This window comes from Oncorhynchus nerka, linkage group LG23 (genome assembly GCF_034236695.1).
Source record: "Oncorhynchus nerka isolate Pitt River linkage group LG23, Oner_Uvic_2.0, whole genome shotgun sequence".
NCBI lineage: Eukaryota > Metazoa > Chordata > Actinopteri > Salmoniformes > Salmonidae > Oncorhynchus > Oncorhynchus nerka.
The window spans coordinates 1,787,382-1,813,270 of NC_088418.1; the positions used below are offsets into that span (position 1 = coordinate 1,787,382).

A 25,889-nucleotide genomic window follows, 5' to 3' on the forward strand; every position below is an offset into this window, starting at 1 on the left:
TCTCTGACCACCATCCAGTCCCAGCTCCCTCAACCCCCTCCCATCTATCTCTGAACCCCATCCAGTCCCAGCTCCCTCAACCCCTCCCATCTATCTCTGACCCCATCCAGTCCCAGCTCCCTCAACCCCTCCCATCTATCTCTGACCACCATCCAGTCCCTTCAGCTCCCTCAACCCCTCCCATCTATCTCTGACCACCATCCAGTCCTTCAGCTCCCTCAACCCCTCCCATCTATCTCTGACCACCATCCAGTCCTTCAGCTCCCCTCAACCCCCTCCCATCTATCTCTGAACCCCATCCAGTCCCAGCTCCCCTCAACCCCTCCCATCTATCTCTGACCACCATCCAGTCCCAGCTCCCCTCAACCCCTCCCATCTATCTCTGACCACCATCCAGTCCCAGCTCCCCTCAACCCCTCCCATCTATCTCTCAACCCCATCCAGTCCCAGCTCCCTCAACCCCTCCCATCTATCTCTGAACCCCATCCAGTCCCAGCTCAGCCCCTCAACCCCTCCCATCTATCTCTGACCACCATCCAGTCCCAGCTCCCTCAACCCCTCCCATCTATCTCTGAACCCCATCCAGTCCCAGCTCCCTCAACCCCTCCCATCTATCTCTGAACCCCATCCAGTCCCAGCTCCCCTCAACCCCTCCCATCTATCTCTGACCACCATCCAGTCCCAGCTCCCTCAACCCCTCCCATCTATCTCTGACCACCATCCAGTCCCAGCTCCCCTCAACCCCTCCCATCTATCTCTGACCACCATCCAGTCCCAGCTCCCCTCAACCCCTCCCATCTATCTCTGACCACCATCCAGTCCCAGCTCCCCTCAACCCCTCCCATCTATCTCTGACCCCATCCAGTCCCAGCTCCCTCAGCCCCTCCCATCTATCTCTGACCACCATCCAGTCCCAGCTCCCCTCAACCCCTCCCATCTATCTCTGACCACCATCCAGTCCCAGCTCCCCTCAACCCCTCCCATCTATCTCTGACCCCATCCAGTCCCAGCTCCCCTCAACCCCTCCCATCTATCTCTGACCACCATCCAGTCCCTTCAGCTCCCCTCAACCCCTCCCATCTATCTCTGAACCCCATCCAGTCCCAGCTCCCTCAACCCCTCCCATCTATCTCTGAACCCCATCCAGTCCCAGCTCCCTCAACCCCTCCCATCTATCTCTGACCACCATCCAGTCCCAGCTCCCTCAACCCCTCCCATCTATCTCTGACCACCATCCAGTCCCAGCTCCCTCAACCCCTCCCATCTATCTCTGACCACCATCCAGTCCCAGCTCCCTCAACCCCTCCCATCTATCTCTGAACCCCATCCAGTCCCAGCTCCCTCAACCCCTCCCATCTATCTCTGAACCCCATCCAGTCCCAGCTCAGCCCCTCAACCCCTCCCATCTATCTCTGAACCCCATCCAGTCCCAGCTCCCCTCAACCCCTCCCATCTATCTCTGAACCCCATCCAGTCCCAGCTCCCCTCAACCCCCCTCCCATCTATCTCTGACCACCATCCAGTCCCAGCTCCCCTCAACCCCTCCCATCTATCTCTGAACCCCATCCAGTCCCAGCTCCCTCAACCCCTCCCATCTATCTCTGACCACCATCCAGTCCCAGCTCCCCTCAACCCCTCCCATCTATCTCTGACCACCATCCAGTCCCAGCTCCCCTCAACCCCTCCCATCTATCTCTGAACCCCATCCAGTCCCAGCTCCCCTCAACCCCTCCCATCTATCTCTGACCACCATCCAGTCCCAGCTCCCTCAACCCCTCCCATCTATCTCTGAACCCCATCCAGTCCCAGCTCCCCTCAACCCCTCCCATCTATCTCTGACCACCATCCAGTCCCAGCCCCTCAACCCCTCCCATCTATCTCTGAACCCCATCCAGTCCCAGCTCCCCTCAACCCCTCCCATCTATCTCTGAACCCCATCCAGTCCCAGCTCCCTCAACCCCTCCCATCTATCTCTGACCACCATCCAGTCCCAGCTCCCTCAACCCCTCCCATCTATCTCTGAACCCCATCCAGTCCCAGCTCCCTCAACCCCTCCCATCTATCTCTGAACCCCATCCAGTCCCAGCTCCCTCAACCCCTCCCATCTATCTCTGAACCCCATCCAGTCCCAGCTCCCTCAACCCCCCTCCCATCTATCTCTGACCACCATCCAGTCCCAGCTCCCCTCAACCCCTCCCATCTATCTCTGAACCCCATCCAGTCCCAGCTCCCTCAACCCCTCCCATCTATCTCTGACCACCATCCAGTCCCAGCTCCCTCAACCCCTCCCATCTATCTCTGACCACCATCCAGTCCCAGCTCCCTCAACCCCTCCCATCTATCTCTGAACCCCATCCAGTCCCAGCTCCCCTCAACCCCTCCCATCTATCTCTGACCACCATCCAGTCCCAGCTCCCTCAACCCCTCCCATCTATCTCTGAACCCCATCCAGTCCCAGCTCCCCTCAACCCCTCCCATCTATCTCTGACCACCATCCAGTCCCAGCTCCCTCAACCCCTCCCATCTATCTCTGAACCCCATCCAGTCCCAGCTCCCCTCAACCCCTCCCATCTATCTCTGAACCCCATCCAGTCCCAGCTCCCTCAACCCCTCCCATCTATCTCTGAACCCCATCCAGTCCCTTCAGCTCCCCTCAACCCCTCCCATCTATCTCTGACCCCATCCAGTCCCTTCAGCTCCCCTCAACCCCTCCCATCTATCTCTGAACACCATCCAGTCCCTTCAGCTCCCTCAACCCCTCCCATCTATCTCTGACCACCATCCAGTCCCAGCTCCCCTCAACCCCTCCCATCTATCTCTGACCACCATCCAGTCCCAGCTCCCCTCAACCCCTCCCATCTATCTCTGAACCCCATCCAGTCCCAGCTCCCCTCAACCCCTCCCATCTATCTCTGAACCCCATCCAGTCCCAGCTCCCTCAACCCCTCCCATCTATCTCTGACCACCATCCAGTCCCAGCTCCCTCAACCCCTCCCATCTATCTCTGAACCCCATCCAGTCCCAGCTCCCTCAACCCCTCCCATCTATCTCTGAACCCCATCCAGTCCCAGCTCCCTCAACCCCTCCCATCTATCTCTGAACCCCATCCAGTCCCAGCTCCCTCAACCCCTCCCATCTATCTCTGAACCCCATCCAGTCCCTTCAGCTCCCTCAACCCCTCCCATCTATCTCTGAACCCCATCCAGTCCCTTCAGCTCCCCTCAACCCCTCCCATCTATCTCTGAACACCATCCAGTCCCTTCAGCTCCCTCAACCCCTCCCATCTATCTCTGACCACCATCCAGTCCCAGCTCCCTCAACCCCTCCCATCTATCTCTGAACCCCATCCAGTCCCAGCTCCCCTCAACCCCTCCCATCTATCTCTGAACCCCATCCAGTCCCCCAGCTCCCTCAACCCCTCCCATCTATCTCTGACCACCATCCAGTCCCAGCTCCCCTCAACCCCTCCCATCTATCTCTGAACCCCATCCAGTCCCAGCTCCCTCAACCCCTCCCATCTATCTCTGAACCCCATCCAGTCCCAGCTCCCCTCAACCCCTCCCATCTATCTCTGAACCCCATCCAGTCCCAGCTCCCTCAACCCCTCCCATCTATCTCTGAACCCCATCCAGTCCCTTCAGCTCCCCTCAACCCCTCCCATCTATCTCTGAACCCCATCCAGTCCTTCAGCTCCCTCAACCCCTCCCATCTATCTCTGAACACCATCCAGTCCCTTCAGCTCCCCTCAACCCCTCCCATCTATCTCTGACCACCATCCAGTCCCAGCTCCCCTCAACCCCTCCCATCTATCTCTGACCACCATCCAGTCCCAGCTCCCCTCAACCCCTCCCATCTATCTCTGAACCCCATCCAGTCCCAGCTCCCTCAGCCCCTCCCATCTATCTCTGAACCCCATCCAGTCCCAGCTCCCTCAACCCCTCCCATCTATCTCTGAACCCCATCCAGTCCCTTCAGCTCCCCTCAACCCCTCCCATCTATCTCTGAACCCCATCCAGTCCCTTCAGCTCCTCTCAACCCCTCCCATCTATCTCTGAACCCCATCCAGTCCCAGCTCCCTCAACCCCTCCCATCTATCTCTGAACCCCATCCAGTCCCAGCTCCCCTCAACCCCTCCCATCTATCTCTGAACCCCATCCAGTCCCAGCTCCCCTCAACCCCTCCCATCTATCTCTGAACCCCATCCAGTCCCAGCTCCCCTCAACCCCTCCCATCTATCTCTGAACCCCATCCAGTCCCTTCAGCTCCCCTCAACCCCTCCCATCTATCTCTGAACCCCATCCAGTCCTTCAGCTCCCCTCAACCCCTCCCATCTATCTCTGAACACCATCCAGTCCCTTCAGCTCCCCTCAACCCCTCCCATCTATCTCTGACCACCATCCAGTCCCAGCTCCCCTCAACCCCTCCCATCTATCTCTGAACCCCATCCAGTCCCAGCTCCCCTCAACCCCTCCCATCTATCTCTGAACCCCATCCAGTCCCAGCTCCCCTCAACCCCTCCCATCTATCTCTGACCACCATCCAGTCCCAGCTCCCTCAACCCCTCCCATCTATCTCTGAACCCCATCCAGTCCCAGCTCCCTCAACCCCTCCCATCTATCTCTGAACCCCATCCAGTCCCAGCTCCCCTCAACCCCTCCCATCTATCTCTGAACCCCATCCAGTCCCAGCTCCCCTCAACCCCTCCCATCTATCTCTGAACCCCATCCAGTCCCAGCTCCCCTCAACCCCTCCCATCTATCTCTGAACCCCATCCAGTCCCTTCAGCTCCCTCAACCCCTCCCATCTATCTCTGAACCCCATCCAGTCCCTTCAGCTCCCCTCAACCCCTCCCATCTATCTCTGACCACCATCCAGTCCCAGCTCCCTCAACCCCTCCCATCTATCTCTGAACACCATCCAGTCCCTTCAGCTCCCTCAACCCCTCCCATCTATCTCTGACCACCATCCAGTCCCAGCTCCCCTCAACCCCTCCCATCTATCTCTGAACCCCATCCAGTCCCAGCTCCCCTCAACCCCTCCCATCTATCTCTGAACCCCATCCAGTCCTTCAGCTCCCTCAACCCCTCCCATCTATCTCTGAACCCCATCCAGTCCCAGCTCAGCTCCTCAACCCCCTCCCATCTATCTCTGAACCCCATCCAGTCCCTTCAGCTCCCCTCAAACCCTCCCATCTATCTCTGAACCCCATCCAGTCCCAGCTCCCTCAACCCCTCCCATCTATCTCTGAACCCCATCCAGTCCCAGCTCCCTCAACCCCTCCCATCTATCTCTGAACCCCATCCAGTCCCTTCAGCTCCCCTCAACCCCTCCCATCTATCTCTGAACCCCATCCAGTCCCTTCAGCTCCAGTCCTCAGCTCCCCTCCCATCTATCTCTGAACCCCATCCAGTCCCAGCTCCCTCAACCCCTCCCATCTATCTCTGAACCCCATCCAGTCCCAGCTCCCTCAACCCCTCCCATCTATCTCTGAACCCCATCCAGTCCCAGCTCCCTCAACCCCTCCCATCTATCTCTGAACCCCATCCAGTCCCAGCTCCCTCAACCCCTCCCATCTATCTCTGAACCCCATCCAGTCCCTTCAGCTCCCTCAACCCCTCCCATCTATCTCTGAACACCATCCAGTCCTTCAGCTCCCTCAACCCCTCCCATCTATCTCTGACCACCATCCAGTCCCAGCTCCCTCAACCCCTCCCATCTATCTCTGAACCCCATCCAGTCCCAGCTCCCCTCAACCCCTCCCATCTATCTCTGACCCCATCCAGTCCCAGCTCCCCTCAACCCCTCCCATCTATCTCTGACCACCATCCAGTCCCAGCTCCCTCAACCCCTCCCATCTATCTCTGAACCCCATCCAGTCCCAGCTCCCTCAACCCCTCCCATCTATCTCTGAACCCCATCCAGTCCCAGCTCTGAACCCCTCAACCCCTCCCATCTATCTCTGAACCCCATCCAGTCCCAGCTCCCTCAACCCCTCCCATCTATCTCTGAACCCCATCCAGTCCCAGCTCCCTCAACCCCTCCCATCTATCTCTGAACCCCATCCAGTCCTTCAGCTCCCCTCAACCCCTCCCATCTATCTCTGAACCCCATCCAGTCCCTTCAGCTCCCCTCAACCCCTCCCATCTATCTCTGACCACCATCCAGTCCCAGCTCCCTCAACCCCTCCCATCTATCTCTGACCACCATCCAGTCCCTTCAGCTCCCTCAACCCCTCCCATCTATCTCTGACCACCATCCAGTCCCAGCTCCCTCAACCCCTCCCATCTATCTCTGAACCCCATCCAGTCCCAGCTCCCCTCAACCCCTCCCATCTATCTCTGAACCCCATCCAGTCCCAGCTCCCTCAACCCCTCCCATCTATCTCTGAACCCCATCCAGTCCCTTCAGCTCCCCTCAACCCCTCCCATCTATCTCTGAACCCCATCCAGTCCTTCAGCTCCCCTCAACCCCTCCCATCTATCTCTGAACACCATCCAGTCCCAGCTCCCTCAACCCCTCCCATCTATCTCTGAACCCCATCCAGTCCCAGCTCCCTCAACCCCTCCCATCTATCTCTGACCACCATCCAGTCCCATCCTTCAGCTCCATTCAACCCCTCCATCTATCTCTGACCACCATCCAGTCCCAGCTCCCTCAACCCCTCCCATCTATCTCTGAACACCATCCAGTCCCTTCAGCTCCCTCAACCCCTCCCATCTATCTCTGAACCCCATCCAGTCCCTTCAGCTCCCTCAACCCCTCCCATCTATCTCTGAACCCCATCCAGTCCCTTCAGCTCCCTCAACCCCTCCCATCTATCTCTGAACACCATCCAGTCCCAGCTCCCCTCAACCCCTCCCATCTATCTCTGAACACCATCCAGTCCCAGCTCCCCTCAACCCCTCCCATCTATCTCTGAACCCCATCCAGTCCCAGCTCCTCTCAACCCCTCCCATCTATCTCTGAACCCCATCCAGTCCCTTCAGCTCCCCTCAACCCCTCCCATCTATCTCTGAACCCCATCCAGTCCCAGCTCCTCTCAACCCCTCCCATCTATCTCTGAACCCCATCCAGTCCCTTCAGCTCCTCTCAACCCCTCCCATCTATCTCTGAACCCCATCCAGTCCCTTCAGCTCCCTCAACCCCTCCCATCTATCTCTGAACCCCATCCAGTCCCAGCTCCTCTCAACCCCTCCCATCTATCTCTGAACCCCATCCAGTCCCTTCAGCTCCTCTCAACCCCTCCCATCTATCTCTGAACACCATCCAGCCCCTTCAGCTCCCCTCAACCCCTCCCATCTATCTCTGAACACCATCCAGTCCCTTCAGCTCCCTCAACCCCTCCCATCTATCTCTGACCACCATCCAGTCCCAGCTCCCCTCAACCCCTCCCATCTATCTCTGAACCCCATCCAGTCCCAGCTCCCCTCAACCCCTCCCATCTATCTCTGAACCCCATCCAGTCCCAGCTCCCCTCAACCCCTCCCATCTATCTCTGAACCCCATCCAGTCCTTCAGCTCCCTCAACCCCTCCCATCTATCTCTGAACCCCATCCAGTCCTTCAGCTCCCCTCAACCCCTCCCATCTATCTCTGAACACCATCCAGTCCCAGCTCCCCTCAACCCCTCCCATCTATCTCTGAACCCCATCCAGTCCCAGCTCCCTCAACCCCTCCCATCTATCTCTGACCACCATCCAGTCCCATCCTTCAGCTCCATTCAACCCCTCCATCTATCTCTGACCACCATCCAGTCCCAGCTCCCTCAACCCCTCCCATCTATCTCTGAACACCATCCAGTCCCTTCAGCTCCCTCAACCCCTCCCATCTATCTCTGAACCCCATCCAGTCCCTTCAGCTCCCCTCAACCCCTCCCATCTATCTCTGAACCCCATCCAGTCCCTTCAGCTCCCTCAACCCCTCCCATCTATCTCTGAACACCATCCAGTCCCAGCTCCCTCAACCCCTCCCATCTATCTCTGAACACCATCCAGTCCCAGCTCCCTCAACCCCTCCCATCTATCTCTGAACCCCATCCAGTCCCAGCTCCTCTCAACCCCTCCCATCTATCTCTGAACCCCATCCAGTCCCTTCAGCTCCCTCAACCCCTCCCATCTATCTCTGAACCCCATCCAGTCCCAGCTCCTCTCAACCCCTCCCATCTATCTCTGAACCCCATCCAGTCCTTCAGCTCCTCTCAACCCCTCCCATCTATCTCTGAACCCCATCCAGTCCCAGCTCCCCTCAACCCCTCCCATCTATCTCTGAACCCCATCCAGTCCCAGCTCCTCTCAACCCCTCCCATCTATCTCTGAACCCCATCCAGTCCCTTCAGCTCCTCTCAACCCCTCCCATCTATCTCTGAACACCATCCAGCCCCTTCAGCTCCCTCAACCCCTCCCATCTATCTCTGAACCCCATCCAGTCCTTCAGCTCCCTCAACCCCTCCCATCTATCTCTGAACACCATCCAGTCCCAGCTCCCCTCAACCCCTCCCATCTATCTCTGAACACCATCCAGTCCCAGCTCCCTCAACCCCTCCCATCTATCTCTGAACCCCATCCAGTCCCAGCTCCTCTCAACCCTCCCATCTATCTCTGAACCCCATCCAGTCCCTTCAGCTCCCCTCAACCCTCCCATCTATCTCTGAACACCATCCAGTCCCAGCTCCCTCAACCCCTCCCATCTATCTCTGAACACCATCCAGTCCCAGCTCCCTCAACCCCTCCCATCTATCTCTGAACCCCATCCAGTCCCAGCTCCTCTCAACCCCTCCCATCTATCTCTGAACCCCATCCAGTCCCTTCAGCTCCCTCAACCCCTCCCATCTATCTCTGAACCCCATCCAGTCCCAGCTCCTCTCAACCCCTCCCATCTATCTCTGAACCCCATCCAGTCCCTTCAGCTCCTCTCAACCCCTCCCATCTATCTCTGAACCCCATCCAGTCCCTTCAGCTCCCCTCAACCCCTCCCATCTATCTCTGAACCCCATCCAGTCCCAGCTCCTCTCAACCCCTCCCATCTATCTCTGAACCCCATCCAGTCCCTTCAGCTCCTCTCAACCCCTCCCATCTATCTCTGAACACCATCCAGTCCCTTCAGCTCCCTCAACCCCTCCCATCTATCTCTGAACCCCATCCAGTCCCTTCAGCTCCCCTCAACCCCTCCCATCTATCTCTGAACACCATCCAGTCCCAGCTCCCTCAACCCCTCCCATCTATCTCTGAACCCCATCCAGTCCCAGCTCCTCTCAACCCCTCCCATCTATCTCTGAACCCCATCCAGTCCCTTCAGCTCCCCTCAACCCCTCCCATCTATCTCTGAACCCCATCCAGTCCCAGCTCCTCTCAACCCCTCCCATCTATCTCTGAACCCCATCCAGTCCCTTCAGCTCCTCTCAACCCCTCCCATCTATCTCTGAACCCCATCCAGTCCCTTCAGCTCCCTCAACCCCTCCCATCTATCTCTGAACCCCATCCAGTCCCTTCAGCTCCTCTCAACCCCTCCCATCCAGTCCCAGCTCCTCTCAGCCCCCCCATCCAGTCCCAGCTCCTCTCAACCCCTCCCATCCAGTCCCTTCAGCTCCTCTCAACCCCTCCCATCCAGTCCCAGCTCCCCTCCCTCAACTCAACCCCTCCCAGTCCAGTCCCTTCAGCTCCTCTCAACCCCTCCCATCCAGTCCCAGCTCCCTCAACCCCTCCCCCCTCCCATCCAGTCCCAGCTCCCCTCAACCCTCCCCCTCCCATCCAGTCCCAGCTCCCCTCAACCCCTCCCATCCAGTCCCAGCTCCTCTCAACCCCTCCCATCCAGTCCCAGCTCCCTCCCATCTATCCTCCCATCAGTCCCATCTCAACCTCCTGAACCCCATCCAGTCCCAGCTCCCCTCAACCCCTCCCATCTATCTCTGAACCCCATCCAGTCCCAGCTCCCTCAACCCCTCCCATCTATCTCTGACCCCATCCAGTCCCAGCTCCCTCAACCCCTCCCCCCTCCCATCCAGTCCCAGCTCAACCCCTCCCTATCCCTGACCCCATCCAGTCCCAGCTCCCCTCAACCCCTCCCATCTATCTCTGAACCCCATCCAGTCCCAGCTCCCCTCAACCCCTCCCATCTATCTCTGAACCCCATCCAGTCCCCCAGCTCCCTCAACCCTCCCATCTATCTCTGAACCCCATCCAGTCCCAGCTCCCCTCAACCCCTCCCATCTATCTCTGAACCCCATCCAGTCCCAGCTCCCTCAACCCCTCCCATCTATCTCTGACCACCATCCAGTCCCAGCTCCCCTCAACCCCTCCCATCTATCTCTGACCACCATCCAGTCCCAGCTCCCCTCAACCCCTCCCATCTATCTCTGACCACCATCCCAGTCCCAGCCCCTCAACCCCTCCCATCTATCTCTGACCACCATCCAGTCCCAGCTCCCTCAACCCCTCCCATCTATCTCTGACCACCATCCAGTCCCAGCTCCCCTCAACCCCTCCATCAGCTGACCCCTCAAGCTCCCTCCCCTCCCATCTATCTCTGACCACCATCCAGTCCCAGCTCCCTCAACCCCTCATCTCTGCCACCATCAGTCCCAGCTCCCCACCCCTCCCATCTATCTCTGACCCCATCCAGTCCCAGCTCCCTCAACCCCTCCCATCTATCTCTGACCACCATCCAGTCCCAGCTCCCTCAACCCCTCCCATCTATCTCTGACCACCCCAGTCCCAGCTCCCTCAACCCCTCCCATCTAGCTGACCCCATCCAGTCCCAGCTCCCCTCAACCCTCCCATCTATCTCTGACCACCATCCAGTCCCAGCTCCCCTCAACCCCTCCCATCTATCTCTGAACCCCATCCAGTCCCAGCTCCCTCAACCCCTCCCATCTATCTCTGAACCCCATCCAGTCAACCCCTCCCCCAGCTCCCCTCAACCCCTCCCATCTATCTCTGAACCCCATCCAGTCCCAGCTCCCTCAACCCCTCCCATCTATCTCTGACCACCATCCAGTCCCAGCTCCCCTCCCTCCCATCAGCACCCCAGTCCCAGCTCCCCTCAACCCCTCCCATCTATCTCTGAACCACCATCCAGTCCCAGCTCCCCTCAACCCCTCCCATCTATCTCTGACCACCATCCAGTCCCAGCTCCCCTCAACCCCTCCCATCTATCTCTGACCACCACCAGTCCCAGCTCCCTCAACCCCTCCCATCTATCTCTGACCACCATCCAGTCCCAGCTCCCCTCAACCCCTCCCATCTATCTCTGACCACCATCCAGTCCCAGCTCCCTCAACCCCTCCCATCCCAGCTCCCTCAACCCCTCCCATCTATCTCTGACCACCATCCAGTCCCAGCTGTCCCAGCTCCCTCAACCCCTCCCATCCACCACCATCCAGTCCCAGCTCCCTCAACCCCTCCCATCTATCTCTGACCACCATCCAGTCCCAGCTCCCCTCAACCCCTCCCATCTATCTCTGACCACCATCCAGTCCCAGCTCCCCTCAACCCCTCCCATCTATCTCTGACCACCCCATCCAGTGACCCCCAGCTCCCCTCAACCCCTCCCATCTATCTCTGAACCCCATCCAGTCCCAGCTCCCCTCAACCCCTCCCATCTATCTCTGAACCCCATCCAGTCCCTTCAGCTCCCCTCAACCCCTCCCATCTATCTCTGAACCCCATCCAGTCCCAGCTCCCCTCAACCCCTCCCATCTATCTCTGAACCCCATCCAGTCCCAGCTCCCTCAACCCTCCCATCTATCTCTGAACCCCATCCAGTCCCAGCTCCCCTCAACCCCTCCCATCTATCTCTGACCACCATCCAGCTCCCTCAACCCCTCCCATCTATCTCTGAACCCCCCAGCCCAGCCCTCAACCCCTCCCATCTATCTCTGAACACCATCCAGTCCCAGCTCCCCTCAACCCCTCCCATCTATCTCTGAACCCCATCCAGTCCCAGCTCCCTCAACCCCTCCCATCTATCTCTGACCACCATCCAGTCCCAGCTCCCTCAACCCCTCCCATCTATCTCTGAACCCCATCCAGTCCCAGCTCCCCTCAACCCCTCCCATCTATCTCTGAACCCCATCCAGTCCCAGCTCCCTCAACCCCTCCCATCTATCTCTGACCACCATCCAGTCCCAGCTCCCCTCAACCCCTCCCATCTATCTCTGAACCCCATCCAGTCCCAGCTCCCCTCAACCCCTCCCATCTATCTCTGAACCCCATCCAGTCCCAGCTCCCTCAACCCCTCCCATCTATCTCTGAACCCCATCCAGTCCCAGCTCCCTCAACCCCTCCCATCTATCTCTGAACCCCATCCAGTCCCAGCTCCCCTCAACCCCTCCCATCCAGTCCCAGCTCCCTACCCCTCCCATCCAGTCCCAGACCCCTCCCATCCAGTCCCTTCAGCTCCCTCAACCCCTCCCATCTATCTCTGAACCCCATCCAGTCCCAGCTCCCTCAACCCCTCCCATCCAGTCCCAGCTCCCCTCAACCCCTCCCATCCAGTCCCAGCTCCCCTCAACCCCTCCCATCCAGTTCTTATTCTCTAGAGATTGTAAATTAAAGATGTTTTTTCTTTTCTAAAAGTATTATTTAATTGATCGATTGACCCTATCTATCAAAGTGAGGTTTCGGGCCTTTCGATCATATTAAAATTTCGTTTTCATTTGTGCCTTCTCCAGATTCTCACTGGCAAACTCTGAAGTGTGAAAAGCACTATCGTACTCCAACAGATTTGTTTTTGTGTTTAATGTGTCTCTCTCAGACAGCTCTAAAGGACCTCTGACATGATGTCCAAAACGCTCATTAGGAAAATCACGTCTCCCAGTATTGTTAAGGCCCTGGTGAAATTCTTCTAAAACTTTTGACTTCTGTTTTTAGTGTAATCAAGACCAAAGTTCAAATTTCATGTCAAAGGTTTTCCAGCAAATGCTACAAAAAAATCCCTGTCATCCGTGTGAACAAAAGAAGGAGAAAAAGGGGGAGGAGGGCTGGGTGCCTTGTAAGAATTGACCACCACTACCCTCCGTATTATCGGCCAACGTGCAGCCATTGGAAAACAAACTGTACGATCTACGATTAAGACTCTCCTACCAACGGGACATTAAAAACTGTAATATCTTATGTTTCACCGAGACGTGGCTTAACGATGACACAGATGATTTAGATCTGGCTGGACCGGCAGGACAGAGCAACTATTTCTGGAGGTGTGGAGGTGTGTGTCTATTTGTCAATAACTGCTGGTGCACAATGTCTAATATTAAAGAAGTCTCAAGGTATTACTCGTCTGAGGTAGAGTACCTCATGATAAGCTGTAGACCACACTATAGTTCTCATCTATATTTTTCGTAGCTGTCTATTTACCACCACAAACCGATGCTGGCGCTAAGACTCCACTCAATGAGCTGTGTAAGGTCATAACCAAACAAGAAAATGCTCATCCAGAAGCGGTGCTCCTAGTGGCTGGGGACTTTATTGCAGGGAAACTTAAATCTGTTTTACCTCATTTCTACCAGCATGTCAAATGTGGAACCAGAGGGGAAAAACTCTAGACCTCCTTTACTCCACACAGAGACGCATAAAGCTCTAGACCTCCTTTACTCCACACAGAGACGCATAAAGCTCTAGACCTCCTTTACTCCACACAGAGACGCATAAAGCTCTAGACCTCCTTTACTCCACACAGAGACGCATACAAAGCTCTAGACCTCCTTTTCTCCACACAGAGACGCATACAAAGCTCTAGACCTCCCTTTTCTCCACACAGAGACGCATAAAGCTCTAGACCTCCTTTACTCCACACAGAGACGCATACAAAACTCTACATCACCTTTTCTCCACACAGAGACGCATACAAAACTCTAGACCTCCTTTACTCCACACAGACGCATAAAGCTCTAGACCACCTTTACTCCACACAGAGACGCATACAAAACTCTAGACCTCCTTTACTCCACACAGAGACGCACAAAACTCTAGACCTCCTATACTCCACACAGCGACGCATACAAAGCTCTCCCTCACACTCCATTTGGCAAATCTGTCCATAATTCTATCCCCCTGATTCCTGCTTACAAGCAAAAACTAAATCAGGAAGTACCAGTGACTCACTCAATACGGAAGTGGTCAGATGACACGGATGCTAACCTACAGGTCGGTTTTGCTAGCACAGACTGGAATATGTTCCGGGATTCATCCAATGACATTGAGGAGTATACCACCTCAGTCACCGGCTTCATCAATAAGTTCATCGATGACATCCTCCCCACAGTGACCGTACGTACATTTCCCAACCAGAAGCCATGGATTACAGGCACGTTCTTGTTGATGTTGTTTGGCTGCATCCTCATCTTCTCTTTCCCTCCAAGTCCAACCAAATAATGTCACTCAAACAGAATGGGGAACTAACAAAGAGCCACTGACCACAACCAAACGAAACAGGTGGTGTTTTAGGAGGGATTCTGAAAGACGCTCGTGGGGGTTCCACTGAAAGTTGACTAGCAACAACAACTGGGACCTAAAAGACACGCAACATGAGCGGCAACTAAATTTGCCCAAGAACAGGTAAACAAAAAAATGAAGTGCCACCAATCGGTGTGCCTTGCTAACGTGCTAACTTGCTAACGTGCTAACTTGCTAACCTCGAAATATAAATGGGAAAATCAAAGCCTGTAACACTATATAGTCAAATACTAAATCTAAATACCCCCATTTCATATTGTTAAGTTCAAATGAATACAATATAAAACTACCTGACACCATTCAAACCGTGGACTTCATCTTTATGCCTGTCCTCTTGGTCATTTATTTCCTTCACAGAGTGGGCTCCCTATTCTCTCCCTCCCTCCATCCCTCCTACCTCCCTCCTCCCTCCATCCCTCCTACCTCCCTCCCTCCATCCCTCCTACCTCCCTCCCTCCATCCCTCCTCCCCTCCCTCCCTCCCTCCATCCCTCCTACCTCCTCCATCCCTCCCTCCATCCCTCCCTCCACCTTGCCTCTCTCCATTCCTCCCCCTCCTCCCCTCCCTCCCTCCCTCCTCCCTCCCTCCTTCCCTCCCTCCTCTCCCTCCATTCCTCCTCCACCTCCCTACTCCCTCCTCCCCTCCCTCCCTCTCCATCCCTCCCTCCTCCCTCCTCTCCTCCCTCCCTCCCTCCCTACCCCTACCTCCTCCCTCCCTCCCCCTCCATCCATCCTACCTCCCTCCCTACCTCCTCCCTACCTCCCTCCCTACCTCCTCCCTCCCTCCCTCCTCCCTCCCCTCCTCCCCCCCTCCCTCCCTCCCTCCCCCTCCATCCCTCTCCCTCCCTCCCTCCCTCCCTCCCTCCCTCCTCCTCCTCCCTCCTCCCTCCCTGCCTCTCTCCATTCCTCCCACCTCCCTACCTCCCTCCCTCCCTCCCACCTTGCCTCCCTCTCTCCTCCCTCCCTCCCTACTCCCTCCCTCCCTCCTCCATCCATCCTACCTCCCTCCCCCTACCTCCCTACCTCCCTACCTCCCTACCTCCCTCCATCCCTCCCTCCCTCCCTCCCTCCTCCCTCCATCCCTCCCTCCATCCCTCCCTCCCTCCCTCCCTCCATCCCTCCCTCCCTCCCTCCCTCCTCCTCCCTCCCTACCTCCCTCCCTCCTCCCTCCCTCCCTCCCTCCATCCCTCCCTCCCTCCCTCCTCCCTCCCTCCCATCCCATCCTACCTCCCTCCCTCCCTCCCTCCTCCCTACCTCTCCTCCCTCCCTCCCTCCCTCCTCCATCCCTCCCTCCTCCCTCCCTCCTCCCTCCACCTCCATCCCTCCCTCCTCCTCCCTCCTCCCTCCCTCCATCCCTCCCTACCTCCCTCCCTCCCTCCCCCTCCTCCCTCCATCCTCCTCCTCCCTCCCCTCCATCCCTCCCCTCCTCCCTCCCTCCCTCCCTCCCTCCCTCCCTCCCTCCCTCCCTCCTCCCTCCCTCCCTCCCTCCTCCTCCCTCCCTCCCTCCTCCCTACCTCCCTCCCTCCCTCCCTCCCTCCCTCCCCTCCCTCCCTCCCTCCATCCCTCCTCCCTCCCTCCCTCCCTCCATCCCTCCCTCCCTCCCTCCCTCCCCCCCTCCCTCCCTCCCTACCTCCCTCCCTCCCTCCTCCATCCCTCCTCCCTCCCTCCCTCCCTCCCTCCCTCCCCTATCCCTCCCTCCCTCCCTCCCTCCCTCCTCCCTCCCTCCCTCCCTCCCTCCCTACCTCCCTCCCTCCCTCCCTCCCTCCCTCCACCTACCTCCCTCCCTCCTCTCCTCCCTCTCCATCCCTCCATCCCTCCCCATCCCTCCCTCCCTCCCTCCTCCCTCCCTCCCTCCCTCCCTCCCTCCCTCCCTCCCTCCCCTCCCTCCCTCCTACCTCCCTCCCTCCCTCCCTCCATCCCTCCTCCCTCCTACCTCCCTCCCTCCCACCTTGCCTCTCTCCATTCCAGGAAATATGTGTTTTAACTAGATTTTATTGTGTCAAAGGATAACTATTGCGTGTGCTGCCTTTGATAACATGTAATGTCACCTTATTTGAAATAAAGCCTTCTCGTCCCCTGTAGATATCGATGAGTGCCAGTCTGCCAGGTGCCACCAGAAGGCTGTGTGTTATAACACCCAGGGGTCCTTTACCTGCCAGTGCAGGCCAGGTTACTACGGTGACGGCTTCTACTGCTCCTCAGGTACGTCTCTGTGGAATGGAAGAACATCATGGTTGTCTGTCAGGTAAAGACCTGACTTGCTCCGAAGTCGCGAAACGTTTTCACTATATTCTGACCCTTTCAGTTAAAACATGACCCTTATCCATTACAGAATGTTTACAGAATGTTTACAGAACAGTAATGGGGTAATGTTCCAAAGCAACACTCCCTTCTTCCCCCCTCTTCCTCCCCCAACATAGCCTTTACTGTTCCCACAGACGGATGAGTAGATAACAAACCCATTAAAACAGACCCAGACCTACTGCATCACCAGCCACTGATGTTCAGCTGTAGCCCAGGGGTCACTGGCTCATAGCTGCCTGCCGCAACTCTCTTAGTAATAAATACACTACACTTTGACTACAGTGGATACTTTGAAAAAACGAGACACACAATCCCTCTCTCTCTCTCTCTCTCTCTCTCTCCTGTCTCCTCTCTCTCTCTCGCTCTCTCCTCTCTCTCTCTCTCTCTCTCTCTCTCTCTCTCTCTCTCTCTCTCTCTCTCTCTCTCTCTCCTGTCTCTCTCTCTCTCTCTCCTCTTTCTCTCTCTCTCTCTCTCTCCTGTCTCTCTCTTTTCCCAAAGTACATTCCTATCATTATCCAGCATCATTCTTGGAAAAGAAAACACATTCCTGCTTTGGAGAGATAGAGAGAGAGAGATGGAGGGGGAGAGAGAGAGAGCTGGGAGGGGGAGAGCTAGGGGGGAGAGAGAGAGAGGGGGAGAGAGAGAGAGAGAGAGAGAGAGAGATGGAGGGGGAGAGAGAGAGAGGGGCTGGGGGGGGAGAGAGAGCTGGTGGGGGGCTAGGGGGAGAGAGAGCTGGGGGAGGGGGCGAGAGAGAGATGGAGGGGAGAGAGAGAGAGCTGGGAGGGGGAGAGCTAGGGGGGAGAGAGAGAGAGAGAGAGAGAGAGAAGAGAGAGAGAGAGAGAGATGGAGGGGGGAGAGAGAGAGCTGGGAGGGGGAGAGCTAGGGGGGAGGGGGAGAGAGAGAGAGAGAGAGAGAGAGAGAGAGAGAGAGAGAGAGAGAGAGAGAGAGATGGAGGGGGAGAGAGAGAGAGCTGGGAGGGGGAGAGGCTGGGGGAGAGAGAGCTGGGGGAGGGGGAGAGAGAGAGAGAGAGGGAGGGAGAGAGAGGGAGTGAGAGAGGGAAGGGAGATAATTAAAACAGGGCTCAAACAAGGATCACATGAGGATAAACAATATTGAGAGTGGAATGAGCTGGCTAAATCAAAGCCAACCAGAAAGCCAACGCTTGTAACAGTAACTCCCTACAGTAGCTACACCAGTTATACACGTCCATGATGAATCTATGAAGCTCTGACAACACAGTATGTACTATATTGATTATTAATGTCTTTCTCTCAGAGGGGATTCTATATGCCCATCTAGGTAGACGTCAACTTTAAGTCCTCATTGTTATGTATCTTGGGGCGGCAGGGTAGCCTAGTGGTTAGAGCATTGGACTAGTAACCGGAAGGTTGCAAGGTCAAACCCCCGAGCTGACAAGGTACAAATCTGTCGTTCTGCCCCTGAACAGGAAGTTAACCCACTGTTCCCAGGCCGTCATTGAAAATAAGAATGTGTTCTTAACTGACTTGCCTAGTTAAATAAAGGTAATCTCCTTCCAACTAATAACCCAACTGTTCTTAACTGACGTGTCTAGTTAAATAAAGGTCATCTCCTTCCAACTAATAACCCAACTGTTGATATAAAAGGGCTTTTATAAATATCTTTGATTGATTGTTCATTTCCCTCCTCCCAGAGCCTACGAAGTCGCAGTGTGAGACCCACAGGGACCGTCTCCTAGGCTCTACAGAGTACGGGCCCCAGCCGGTGCCTGGTCAGTACGTGCCTACCTGTGACGGCCAGGGAGCCTACGAGGCCTCCCAGTGCCACGGCTCCATCGGACATTGTTGGTGTGTTGACCGTAACGGACTGGAGATCCCAGGAACACGCACTGGGCCCGGCAGAGGCAGACCACTGTGTGAGTTATACTCTCCATCAACCTGATTAAGAGGACAACTGAATTTTAGTGTATATCTTCAAACAATGGGAGACTTGAGTGGACATTTCCGTTAAGTAAACAGAGACTCAGGTCAGAATACCACCCTCAGTGAATCATATGAATTAAGACTCAGTAAACAGAGACTCAGGTCAGAATACCACCCTCAGTGAATCATATGAATTAAGACTCAGTAAACAGAGACTCAGGTCAGAATACCACCCTCAGTGAATCATATGAATTAAGACTCAGTAAACAGAGACTCAGGTCAGAATACCACCTCAGTGAATCATATGAATTAAGACTCAGTAAACAGAGACTCAGGTCAGAATACCACCCTCAGTGAATCATATGAATTAAGACTCAGTAAACAGAGACTCAGGTCAGAATACCACCCTCAGTGAATCATATGAATTAAGACTCAGTAAACAGAGACTCAGGTCAGAATACCACCCTCAGTGAATCATATGAATTAAGACTCAGTAAACAGAGACTCAGGTCAGAATACCACCCTCAGTGAATCATATGAATTAAGACTCAGTAAACAGAGACTCAGGTCAGAATACCACCCTTAGTGAATCATATGAATTAAGACTCAGTAAACAGAGACTCAGGTCAGAATACCACCCTCAGTGAATCATATGAATTAAGACTCAGTAAACAGAGACTCAGGTCAGAATACCACCCTCAGTGAATCATATGAATTAAGACTCAGTAAACAGAGACTCAGGTCAGAATACCACCCTCAGTGAATCATATGAATTAAGACTGTAAACAGAGACTCAGGTCAGAATACCATAGTGAATCATATGAATTAAGACTCAGTAAACAGAGACTCAGGTCAGAATACCACCCTCAGTGAATCATATGAATTAAGACTCAGTAAACAGAGACTCAGGTCAGAATACCACCCTCAGTGAATCATATGAATTAAGACTCAGTAAACAGAGACTCAGGTCAGAATACCACCCTCAGTGAATCATATGAATTAAGACTCAGTAAACAGAGACTCAGGTCAGAATACCACCCTTAGTGAATCATATGAATTAAGACTCAGTAAACAGAGACTCAGGTCAGAATACCACCCTCAGTGAATCATATGAATTAAGACTCAGTAAACAGAGACTCAGGTCAGAATACCACCCTCAGTGAATCATATGAATTAAGACTCAGTAAACAGAGACTCAGGTCAGAATACCACCCTCAGTGAATCATATGAATTAAGACTCAGTAAACAGAGACTCAGGTCAGAATACCACCCTCAGTGAATCATATGAATTAAGACTCAGTAAACAGAGACTCAGGTCAGAATACCACCCTTCAGTGAATCATATGGAATTAAGACTCAGTAAACAGAGACTCAGGTCAGAATACCACCCTTAGTGAATCATATGAATTAAGACTCAGTAAACAGAGACTCAGGTCAGAATACCACCCTCAGTGAATCATATGAATTAAGACTCAGTAAACAGAGACTCAGGTCAGAATACCACCCTCAGTGAATCATATGAATTAAGACTCAGTAAACAGAGACTCAGGTCAGAATACCACCCTCAGTGAATCATATGAATTAAGACTCAGTAAACAGAGACTCAGGTCAGAATACCACCCTCAGTGAATCATATGAATTAAGACTCAGTAAACAGAGACTCAGGTCAGAATACCACCCTCAGTGAATCATATGAATTAAGACTCAGTAAACAGAGACTCAGGTCAGAATACCACCCTCAGTGAATCATATGAATTAAGACTCAGTAAACAGAGACTCAGGTCAGAATACCACCCTCAGTGAATCATATGAATTAAGACTCAGTAAACAGAGACTCAGGTCAGAATACCACCCTTAGTGAATCATATGAATTAAGACTCAGTAAACAGAGACTCAGGTCAGAATACCACCCTCAGTGAATCATATGAATTAAGACTCAGTAAACAGAGACTCAGGTCAGAATACCACCCTCAGTGAATCATATGAATTAAGACTCAGTAAACAGAGACTCAGGTCAGAATACCACCCTTAGTGAATCATATGAATTAAGACTCAGTAAACAGAGACTCAGGTCAGAATACCACCCTCAGTGAATCATATGAATTAAGACTCAGTAAACAGAGACTCAGGTCAGAATACCACCCTCAGTGAATCATATGAATTAAGACTCAGTAAACAGAGACTCAGGTCAGAATACCACCCTCAGTGAATCATATGAATTAAGACTCAGTAAACAGAGACTCAGGTCAGAATACCACCCTCAGTGAATCATATGAATTAAGACTCAGTAAACAGAGACTCAGGTCAGAATACCACCCTTAGTGAATCATATGAATTAAGACTCAGTAAACAGAGACTCAGGTCAGAATACCACCCTCAGTGAATCATATGAATTAAGACTCAGTAAACAGAGACTCAGGTCAGAATACCACCCTCAGTGAATCATATGAATTAAGACTCAGTAAACAGAGACTCAGGTCAGAATACCACCCTCAGTGAATCATATGAATTAAGACTCAGTAAACAGAGACTCAGGTCAGAATACCACCCTCAGTGAATCATATGAATTAAGACTCAGTAAACAGAGACTCAGGTCAGAATACCACCCTCAGTGAATCATATGAATTAAGACTCAGTAAACAGAGACTCAGGTCAGAATACCACCCTCAGTGAATCATATGAATTAAGACTCAGTAAACAGAGACTCAGGTCAGAATACCCTCAGTGAATCATATGAATTAAGACTCAGTAAACAGAGACTCAGGTCAGAATACCACCCTCAGTGAATCATATGAATTAAGACTCAGTAAACAGAGACTCAGGTCAGAATGCCACCTCAGTGAATCATATGAATTAAGACTCAGCCACTGTATATGTTAATATTCAATGACACCGTCGGAAGAAGGTACCAATGTCGGTCACAATTAAAAGCTGACGTTTTCAGGATTGCAGGTATAGAACGAGGACCAACAGTTCGATCCCGCAGTAGGCCTTACTCCCAGGCCAGATGTCTGTTGATTGAGTCATTGATTGATTCATTGATTGATTCATCTCTCTACCAGGTATAGAACAAGGACCAACAGTTCGTCCCGCAGTAGGCCCTACTCCCAGGCCAGATGTTTACCCTCTACCCCGGCACACACCTGCTCTTTGCTCAGAGTCTGAAGTTTGTCCCGTTGGAGGGATACAACATGAAGAAGACAGAGGCAAAGACTGTCCTGCATCTACCGGTGAGAAGTTGATGTTGTTGATGTTGTCGTTGACAGGCCTGCTCTTATCTGAATGTCCTGTTCTGTATCTACCGGGGAGAAGTTGTTGTTGTTGATGTTGACAGGCCTGCTCCTATCTGAATGTCCTGTTCTGTATCTACCAGTGAGAAGTTGTTGTTGTTGATGTTGTCGTTGACAGGCCTGCTCCTATCTGAATGTCCTGTTCTGTATCTACCGGGGAGAAGTTGTTGATGTTGTCGTTGACATGCCTGCTCCTATCTGAATGTCCTGTTCTGTATCTACCAGTGAGAAGTTGTTGATGTTGTCGTTGACAGGCCTGCTCCTATCTGAATGTCCTGTTCTGTGTCTACCGGTGAGAAGTTGTTGTTGTTGATGTTGACAGGCCTGCTCCTATCTGAATGTCCTGTTCTGTGTCTACCGGGGAGAAGTTGTTGATGTTGACAGGCCTGCTCCTATCTGAATGTCCTGTTCTGTATCTACCAGTGAGAAGTTGATGTTGTTGATGTTGACAGGCCTGCTCCTATCTGAATGTCCTGTTCTGTGTCTACCGGGGAGAAGTTGATGTTGTTGATGTTGATGTTGACAGGCCTGCTCCTATCTGAATGTCCTGTTCTGTGTCTACCGGGAGAAGTTTGTTGTTGTTGATGTTGACAGGCCTGCTCCTATCTGAATGTCCTGTTCTGTATCTACCGGGAGAAGTTGTTGATGTTGTCGTTGACAGGCCTGCTCCTATCTGAATGTCCTGTTCTGTATCTACCGGGGAGAAGTTGTTGTTGTTGATGTTGTCGTTGACAGACCTGCTCCTATCTGAATGTCCTGTTCTGTGTCTACCGGGGAGAAGTTGTTGTTGTTGATGTTGTCGTTGACAGGCCTGCTCCTATCTGAATGTCCTGTTCTGTATCTACCGGGGAGAAGTTGTTGTTGTTGATGTTGACAGGCCTGCTCCTATCTGAATGTCCTGTTCTGTATCTACCGGGGAGAAGTTGTTGATGTTGTCGTTGACAGGCCTGCTCCTATCTGAATGTCCTGTTCTGTATCTACCGGTGAGAAGTTGATGTTGTTGATGTTGTCGTTGACAGGCCTGCTCCTATCTGAATGTCCTGTTCTGTATCTACCGGTGAGAAGTTGATGTTGTTGATGTTGTCGTTGACAGGCCTGCTCCTATCTGAATGTCCTGTTCTGTGTCTACCGGTGAGAAGTTGTTGATGTTGATGTTGTCGTTGACAGGCCTGCTCCTATCTGAATGTCCTGTTCTGTGTCTACCGGTGAGAAGTTGTTGTTGTTGATGTTGACAGGCCTGCTCCTATCTGAATGTCCTGTTCTGTATCTACCGGGGAGAAGTTGTTGATGTTGTCGTTGACAGGCCTGCTCCTATCTGAATGTCCTGTTCTGTATCTACCGGGAGAAGTTGTTGATGTTGTCGTTGACAGGCCTGCTCCTATCTGAATGTCCTGTTCTGTGTCTACCGGGAGAAGTTGTTGATGTTGATGTTGTCGTTGACAGGCCTGCTCCTATCTGAATGTCCTGTTCTGCATCTACCGGGGAGAAGTTGATGTTGTTGATGTTGACAGGCCTGCTCCTATCTGAATGTCCTGTTCTGTGTCTACCGGGGAGAAGTTGTTGTTGTTGATGTTGACAGGCCTGCTCCTATCTGAATGTCCTGTTCTGTATCTACCGGGAGAAGTTGTTGATGTTGTCGTTGACAGGCCTGCTCCTATCTGAATGTCCTGTTCTGTATCTACCGGGAGAAGTTGTTGATGTTGTCGTTGACAGGCCTGCTCCTATCTGAATGTCCTGTTCTGTGTCTACCGGGAGAAGTTGTTGTTGTTGATGTTGACAGGCCTGCTCCTATCTGAATGTCCTGTTCTGTGTCTACCGGGGAGAAGTTGTTGTTGTTGATGTTGACAGGCCTGCTCCTATCTGAATGTCCTGTTCTGTATCTACCGGGGAGAAGTTGTTGTTGTTGATGTTGACAGGCCTGCTCCTATCTGAATGTCCTGTTCTGTGTCTACCGGGGAGAAGTTGATGTTGTTGATGTTGTCGTTGACAGGCCTGCTCCTATCTGAATGTCCTGTTCTGTGTCTACCGGGGAGAAGTTGATGTTGTTGATGTTGTCGTTGACAGGCCTGCTCCTATCTGAATGTCCTGTTCTGTATCTACCGGTGAGAAGTTGTTGATGTTGTCGTTGACAGGCCTGCTCCTATCTGAATGTCCTGTTCTGTGTCTACCGGGGAGAAGTTGTTGATGTTGATGTTGTCGTTGACAGGCCTGCTCCTATCTGAATGTCCTGTTCTGTGTCTACCGGGGAGAAGTTGATGTTGTTGATGTTGACAGGCCTGCTCCTATCTGAATGTCGTGTTCTGTATCTACCGGGGAGAAGTTGTTGTTGTTGATGTTGACAGGCCTGCTCCTATCTGAATGTCCTGTTCTGCATCTACCGGGGAGAAGTTGATGTTGTTGATGTTGACAGGCCTGCTCCTATCTGAATGTCCTGTTCTGTGTCTACCGGGGAGAAGTTGTTGTTGTTGATGTTGTCGTTGACAGGCCTGCTCCTATCTGAATGTCCTGTTCTGTATCTACCGACTACCAGCACCACTAGCCTGGTACCCCATCCATTGGCTCTGCCTTTGGTCATTGTTACCATAGCAGTTGGCAAGACAACACAAACAGATCTGGAACCAAGCTTCGTCTTCTGCTCTCAGTGACTAACTCTTTAGTGAAGGCAGTCATATCTGTGGGTGGTTGAGACTGTGTCTGGTTTGCGTTTAATTTGTTATAAGGTTAAACACCATGTGGATGCTGTTTGGGAAAGTGAATACGTGGTTGAAGTGGGTTCAGGGAGACTGCATTGTTACTGTAGTTGTCTTATTTAGGATATAAAGTCACAAGTGATTTGTAGCAGTGGGATTTCCTGTTGCTCAACGGTTTCCCCAATGGCATCCTTCTCCCCTGTACACTACTATCGACCCACAGGGCTCTAGTCAAAAGTAATACACTGTATAGTATAGGGAATAGGGTGTAATTTGGGACGTATCTCCTGGATTGTTATGGTTTGTTTAGGACATTTAGGTATGTATTTAAAATTACACAACAGTGTTTATGTTTCGTCTGATTCTGCTGGTACCAGGTCATTCTGCTGGTACCAGGTCATTCTGCTGGTACCAGGTCATTCTGCTGGTACCAGGTCATTCTGCTGGTACCAAGTCATTCTGCTGGTACCAGGTCATTCTGCTGGTACCAGGTCATTCTGCTGGTACCAAGTCATTCTGCTGGTACCAGGTCATTCTGCTGGTACCAGGTCATTCTGCTGGTACCAGGTCATTCTGCTGGTACCAAGTCATTCTGCTGGTACCAGGTCATTCTGCTGGTACCAGGTCATTCTGCTGGTACCAAGTCATTCTGCTGGTACCAGGTCATTCTGCTGGTACCAGGTCATTCTGCTGGTACCAGGTCATTCTGCTGGTACCAAGTCATTCTGCTGGTACCAGGTCATTCTGCTGGTACCAGGTCATTCTGCTGGTACCAGGTCATTCTGCTGGTACCAAGTCATTCTGCTGGTACCAGGTCATTCTGCTGGTACCAAATCATTCTGCTGGTACCAGGTCATTCTGCTGGTACCAGGTCATTCTGCTGGTACCAAGTCATTCTGCTGGTACCAGGTCATTCTGCTGGTACCAAATCATTCTGCTGGTACCAGGTCATTCTGCTGGTACCAGGTCATTCTGCTGGTACCAACTCATTCTGCTGGTACCAGGTCATTCTGCTGGTACCAACTCATTCTGCTGGTACCAGGTCATTCTGCCTGCTGGTACCAGGTCATTCTGCCTGCTGGTACCAGGTCATTCTGCCTGCTGGTACCAAGTCATTCTGCCTGCTGGTACCAAGTCATTCTGCCTGCTGGTACCAAGTCATTCTGCCTGCTGGTACCAAGTCATTCTGCCTGCTGGTACCAAGTCATTCTGCCTGCTGGTACCAAGTCATTCTGCCTGCTGGTACCAGGTCATTCTGC

General features: G+C 53.2%; 1 protein-coding gene across 1 annotated transcript in view; it reads left to right on the forward strand.

The window, feature by feature from the left end:
* Positions 1-25,889, forward strand: part of LOC115125017 (nidogen-1-like) — a 109,474-nt gene that overhangs the window by 66,595 nt on the left and 16,990 nt on the right. Inside the window, 4 exon segments of the mRNA XM_065007774.1 lie at positions 16,528-16,647; positions 18,422-18,643; positions 21,713-21,771; positions 21,773-21,880. Of these exon segments, the coding sequence (XP_064863846.1) occupies positions 16,528-16,647; positions 18,422-18,643; positions 21,713-21,771; positions 21,773-21,880 (509 nt within the window).